This window comes from Drosophila albomicans, unplaced genomic scaffold, assembly GCF_009650485.2.
Source record: "Drosophila albomicans strain 15112-1751.03 unplaced genomic scaffold, ASM965048v2 utg000265l_pilon, whole genome shotgun sequence".
In the NCBI taxonomy this organism is placed as follows: domain Eukaryota; kingdom Metazoa; phylum Arthropoda; class Insecta; order Diptera; family Drosophilidae; genus Drosophila; species Drosophila albomicans.
In genome coordinates, this window is record NW_026263578.1 from 40,339 (window position 1) to 47,076 (window position 6,738).

General features: G+C 34.4%; 1 protein-coding gene across 1 annotated transcript; it reads left to right on the plus strand.

Annotated features, from left to right (window-relative positions):
- Nucleotides 1-430: 430 nt before the first annotated feature.
- Nucleotides 431-6,297, plus strand: LOC127566302 (uncharacterized). Its single transcript, XM_052008333.1, has 4 exons — nucleotides 431-716; nucleotides 781-1,268; nucleotides 2,941-3,063; nucleotides 6,227-6,297. Exons 1-4 carry the CDS (start codon nucleotides 511-513, stop codon nucleotides 6,295-6,297), a joined length of 888 nt encoding a protein of 295 aa, XP_051864293.1. The 5' UTR covers nucleotides 431-510.
- The last annotated feature ends 441 nt before the right edge of the window (nucleotides 6,298-6,738 follow it).

Below are 6,738 nucleotides of genomic sequence, written 5' to 3' on the forward strand. Positions count from 1 at the left end.
GTACTGATCCCTCACTTGGAATGCGTAATGACTACCCACCTATCATCCAAATGCAATTTTGAGTTGTTTGCTGAGTACATGCTAATAAAAGAGTATGATATTCAACAAGAAATAAAATCGTTCCAGAGCACAATGTCTCTGATTACGACTGGATCCGACTTCACACGCTTCTTTGAATCGCAATAAAAATGTGATAGACACTAAAATGAGTGAGTTTCAGGAAAAGGACAGCGGATGGATCTTGACACGAATCATTAGGCTGGAGCTTAATGTTTACAAATGTGATCCGACAAAAGGATCTAATCATTTTGAGCTTCCGCTTAAATTAAAAAATAGAAAGGCAGTTGTTAATGTACATAACAAAGATGCCTTCTGTTTTAAGTGGCAATTATATCAGCCCTCAAACCAATAAGTAGATCATACCATTGCAATAGTTATGGTGTTGAGATCACGTCCCCAATAATTGAGGTGAACAACGTAAAGATTGACTTCAATGGATTAACATTCCCGATGGAAATTCGAAAAATAAAAGAGTTCACTCAACGAAACCCTCACATAAGTTTAAATGTTTTCGGGTATGATGAGGAATCTGACAAAATAATTGGACCGCTTTACTGCGATGGAGTGGAAATGAGAATCCACATTAATTTATTATTCGTCGACGGACCAACGGCGGGTTTTCATGGACACTATGTGTGGATTAAAAATATTTCATCGTAAGTACATTCATTAAATTTGAAAATATCACAATCACCTTACAATTTCAATTTTCATACACAGTCTACTTGCCAAACAACTGGGTAAACATCGAGTTAAGCGTTGGTTCTGTAATCAATGCTTACAATACTCAACGAGTGAGGAGAGGGCGGCTCAACATACATTGAGATGTAGTCGGGTGGTTACCGAGGGACCAAGGAAGGATCAGAAGATTACCTTTAAAAACCATCACCGTCAGTTGGAGGTTCCGTTCGTCGTGTATGCAGACTTTGAATGCATATTGGAACCAGTAACATTAGATGTAAGTGCAAACACAAAAATTATTAATAAGCATGTGCCAGTAGCATTTGCATACTACATAAAGTGTGCATTTGACTCTGGCTTAGATAAGTTTGTTTCGAAGACAGGAGGTGATGTCGCTCGCACTTTCATTAAAAATTTAACGTCAGATTTGTCCGATTTGTATGAGAACCACATGAAAATAGTGGTTCCAATGCACATGAGTCATAATGAGTTAGATAATTTTAGGAAAGCAACCATTTGCCACATATGTAGGGGTATTTTAAATAATGATAGAGTGAAAGATCACTGTCATTTTACAGGTAAATATAGAGGTGCAGCCCATAATTCATGTAATCTTAAATACAAGACGGGTGATTTTATCCCCGTATTCTTTCACAATTTCTCCAAATACGATTCTCATTTGTTTGTTAAAGAACTTGGAGAAATTGAGGGGGAAATAAAAGTTATTCCTTTGAATAAGGAATTATATATTTCAATTTCTAAATATCTCCCTCTAAGGAAAAATACGCTAGAAATCAGGTTTTTGGATACTATCAGATTCATGCCCTCTAGTCTAGACACACTCGCGGGGAATTTGAGTGAGAATTTCAATGTGCTGAAATCACAGTACAAAAACAAGTCAGATTTTGAACTACTTCGCAGGAAAGGTGTTTTCCCCTACGAATATTTAGATTCTGTTGAAAAAACTTCTCTCCCACCAAGATCCAAGTTCTATAGTAATTTAACAGAGTCAGAATGTTCAGAAGAGGATTACGCTCATGCCATCCAAGTATGGTATCATTTTTAATGTCGTTCATTGAAGGAATACTAAGAATTGTATTTGAAAACTGATGTTTTATTGTTAACAGACGTTTTCCAAATTTTTAGGGCAATTTGTTCTTCAATTTACAATCTTGACCCCGCCATTATTACACTACACCAGGATTGTCGTGGGATGCTATGTTAAAAACCACAGAGATTGAACTCGAGTTACTCACTGACATTGATATGATTACATATTTTAAGAGTGGAATTCGGGGTGGGTTGGTGCAATGTAGTCATAGGCATACAAAAGCAAACCACAAATACTTAAAAGATTTCGATCCTTCTAAAGAATTGGAATTTTTAATGTATGTGGATGCAAACAATTTGTATGGATGGGCTATGTCTGAACCACTACCTTACGGAGAATTCAAATGGTTAGACACGAATCAGGTTAAGAGTTTTAATCTAGAAAATATTCATGAAAATAGTGAGTATGGGTATATTCTAGAGGTTGATCTAGATTACCCTTACTCAATCCATGATGAACATAATGATTTACCATTCTGTCCGGATAACAAGCTACCATCAAGCACTTGTAAAACTCCAAAGTTAATAGCCGATCTCGCTGAAAAGAAGAATTATATCATATACTATAAGACTTTAAAACAGTGTATGAGACATGGCTTGGAATTAAAAAAAATTTACTCCATCCTTCAATTTAGGCTCAAGAAATATATTAATATAAACACTGAGCATAGGACCAGAGCCAAAAATAATTTTGAAAAAGATTTTTTCAAATTATTGAACAATGCTGTTTATGGAAAAACCATGGAAAACAGTGAAAAAAAGGGTGGATGTACGGATAATAACGGAGTGGGAGTATCCAATTGAAAATAGGAAGTCAGGGCGACCCAAATTATGTGCCAGGGATTTAATATCAAAATCTAATTTTCATAGTGCATCAAGGTTCAGTGAAACTATGTATGCAATTCAAATGAAGAGGTTACACAACATTTGTGATAAACCAATTTATTTAGGATTTGTAGTGTTGGAGATGTCAAATGTATGACTTCCATTATGAATACATGAAACCTAAGTTTGGGAAAGCACTCAAATTAAATTATATGGATACGGATTCATTTATTTACAGCATAAAGACAAATGATTTTTATGCAGATATTCGGGATGATATGGAGTTAAAGTTTGACACGTCCGAATATCCAGATGAATTGGCCGAGTTGTATAAGTTTAAGAAATGTAATAAGAAACGATTGGGTTTCTTTAAGGATGAGTTGCATGGTAAACCAATGACTGAGTTTGTTGGTTTACGCCCAAAAATGTATGCGTACACTTATGAAAATTTCGATAACTCTGGTGAAATATGCATCAAAAAAAATAAGGGGTAAAGGCATGTTGTTTGATGGGCATTTCATTATCAAATTATTCAAATACTTTGTATACAGGAAAGCAAGAACGTTCTAGTATGCAGATGTTTAGGTCTAGAGGGCATGAAATCACTACAGTCGAAGTAACAAAAACTACATTAGATAGTGAGGACGATAAGCCAATAATAGAAGAAGATAAGATTTCAACTATAGCAAGAGCACATTATTTAGTAATTCCCTTTGAAATTGAGTGTTCCATATCAATTCTAGAAGCGGAGTCAAGAGTTTGGCGCAGCCAAATGTTTGCGCTAGAGAACTCACACAGTAATCAAACTAGTGTGAACAAAATAAATAATCTTAAAAGAAAGTTGGATAATAATGAAAGTGCGATCAACATTTACGAAGGATAATTAGTATTACATTTCATGTTAATGGATAGGTTGAAAAAAAGAAAACTAGATGTTTAGAATAATAAAACAATACTTTATTGAAAATTAAAATGTATAAAATAAAAAATAAAAAAATGTTTAAAATTAAGAGTATATATTAATAAATTAAGAAAAATAAAAAATTATAAATAACTTGAAGTAAAATAAAAAGAAAAAATACAAAACACAAAATTGTTTTTAATCTTATATTATTACAAAATTTCATTCTTATGAATCCAGCTGTCTTCGGTTTTGGGGAAACCCAACCAGCGCACTAGAGCTCTATTGCCTTTCTTTTTTAACACTTTTTCAACCAGATAAGTGTTAGGAAAACTTGTTTTTTTCAGTTCCCTCTTTGTAGAAACCACCTTGAATTGGATTCCCATTGAAGTCTTGTAGTAAGTATGTTGTTGGGTAAGTATTTTGTACTTTGCTTATTTTAAAAATTTCAGTTGTCCAATTAGGAGTATAGCCTTTTTCAAATACATGTTTGTACTTGCTGATGCGTACATAATCACCCATTTTCAATTTGCTCCCCGCAAACATTTTAATGTTGTTGTAGACAGTTTTCAAAATATGTTTCTCATTTTTAGTGTTTACATTAACGGGTGGCATTCGTATAGTTCTATGATGTCTATTGTTGTAAACGGAAATTAGTGATTTGAATATATCAACCCACTTGTATGTCCCATTGAAACTAAATTCACGCCACATTAGGTCTTTTAATGATCTATTAAATCGTTCAACAATTGAGGCCTTTAGACTACTAAATGTTGAATAGTGGTTGATTCCATATCGTTTCATTAATATCTTAAATTGGGTGTTAAAGAACTCTTTTCCATCGTCTGTTTGAAGATTTTTGGGGAATCCTCTCCCTGATTGAAATATTTTCTCCATGGCCTCAGCAACATCTTTTGCATTTTTAGACTTTATTGCTTCCCCCCATCCAAATTTTGAGAATGTGTCTATCACTGTTAGCATGTAGCGATACCCATTGTTTGAGTGTGCATACTTCCCCATTTCAACCAAGTCAGCTTGCCATAATTCGTTTATCCCTTTTGTTATGACTCTACGTCTAAGAAAATGCTTACGTGAAGGAGCATGTATTTCATTAATTATTCCCCGTCTAGACATATTTATTACTTTCGAATATGAGAGCGTATAATTTTATCAAGAATATCTGATGTAGTTTTCTGAGTCTTGATTATTCGCTGATGAACTGTAGTCAATTTATCGGATAATAATCTCTCATTCCTTTCTTGATGACTTGAAATCATTGATGTTAGAAAATTTCTCAAATCGTTTACAACTTGGTCTACATATTCTTTTATCGCCAAGTCGGCATTCTCAATTGGTAAGCGACCATTTTTTAAACGTCTTCCTTGAATATTATATAACTTCCATCATTATCAATGTAGAGTCCTGGTATTTTCTCACGTCGTTTTAAATGAATAGAGATCTGCTTATCATTTACATAACGTCCAAACTTGTCAACAGACATGATGATTATAAGTTCATTTCAATGTTATCAATCAATTATATATGAATTTAGTGTATAATTTGAGCCTCTCTCAATTATTGATGTAATTTCATTAGTATGATTCGTATTTCCAGCTGTTTGAGAGGCAATTAAGAGTTGTAATCGTTCAACCAACTCATTTGGATCGTCCCATATATACATAATTGGGGTTTATTCGTCGCGAGTGACATGAACCCAGTCCCAGAAACAATAGATTTTGAGAATTTAGGTGTAGACTCGGCAGTACGGTGATTTTGTTAAGAGTGGTTTAATAATTTTTGTATATTTCTTTGCCCTTGTTCCTCTGATCTGTCCATCGAATTAAAATTTCTCCGGTGCACATTAGTTATCAATAAAATTTCATTATATATTTCTAGATCATTTGAATTATAATTTTGAGGTAGGCGGTGGAATATTAATGAATATAATCCACTTGTAAGACGCCAGTTTTTCCCATCATCCAATTCAATTTTTTTGTGAGTCACATTAATATGTGAATTCCCCAACATTAATTGTACACTTGCATTTTTGTATGGACCATATGTCTTATCCAAAAGATCTTCCCGTGCCAGTTCACTGATATTCAAATTTTTTGAGTTGTCCTCATGTTGGATTGATTGACTCGTTATCGAAGGCGTTGAATGTATAGCTGTTTCATTTGATAACACGTTCGATGAATGAGAGGGCTCTTGACTCATTAACGGCAATGATGAATGGGGTGAGTCTTGAACCGGTAATGGAAGCGAAGTGTGGGGGATATTTGCTTCATAAACTTAGTTGATGAATAAGGAGAACCTTCTCTCGCTAACGATTTCGAGGTATGAGGTAAGCCTTCAAACGATGTGTCTTCTATAACTGGTTGAGAATAGAATTGATCATCATCATCATCATCATCTTGAGCATTAACACTATCCATCCCCCAATCCAATGCCTTCTCAATATCAAATTTAGGTTTCGAGAATTGACTCTTAGCACTGTGAAATGTGAGTTTCCTTTTCTTGTTAGGTGGTGTGTTTCTCTCTCGATCGATTGGAGAGTAGTTTTGCATAGTTTTTTTTTCCAGTCTCAACATTATTAAACTCTGATGGTATCAATGTCTGAAATTTTTTGTTATCATTCACACCCTGCAGAACTGGAGGTGTCGATTGTCCTGGGTAAGTGCTTACCTCGCCGATCACTACATGGGTACTTACTAAAGTGACCCCTATAGTAATCGAACGTCGAACCACCGAGTCGACTCGAGTTTGCGATTGGCCTAGATAAGTCCTTACCTCGTCGATCACTACATAGGTACTTACTAGATTAACCCTATAGTAATCGAACGTCGAACCACCTAGTTAATAAATATATGCGCATTAAAGCATAAGTACAAAATAACGGCAAGCATCGCTTTTGTTTTTGTTATTTTGTGGAAAAAGTATACACAAGTTTAAAGAGAAAACTTCGATTATGCTTTACATCGCTGTTTGTTTACGCGTCTTTGTTTTATTTTGTGCTACTCTTTTACTCAAACGCAGCTGTGTTTCCTAGATGATGAAATTATTGCAAGCATTTGAGTTGAGAAGTGCAAAGCGGATCCGCGATCAATTATTAGGTGAGTTACTTAAAAAATAATTTATGTTTGCATTATATGTTTAATGTG

Bases quoted from the DNA above. Each gene is read 5' to 3' on its own strand.
- LOC127566302 (XM_052008333.1), top strand. From the start codon at position 511: ATGGAAATTCGAAAAATAAAAGAGTTCACTCAACGAAACCCTCACATA. The intron at 717-780 runs GTAAGTACATTC...TTTCATACACAG, and splicing joins TGGATTAAAAATATTTCATC to TCTACTTGCCAAACAACTGG. The intron at 3,064-6,226 runs GTAAACCAATGA...CACACCCTGCAG, and splicing joins CTTTAAGGATGAGTTGCATG to AACTGGAGGTGTCGATTGTC.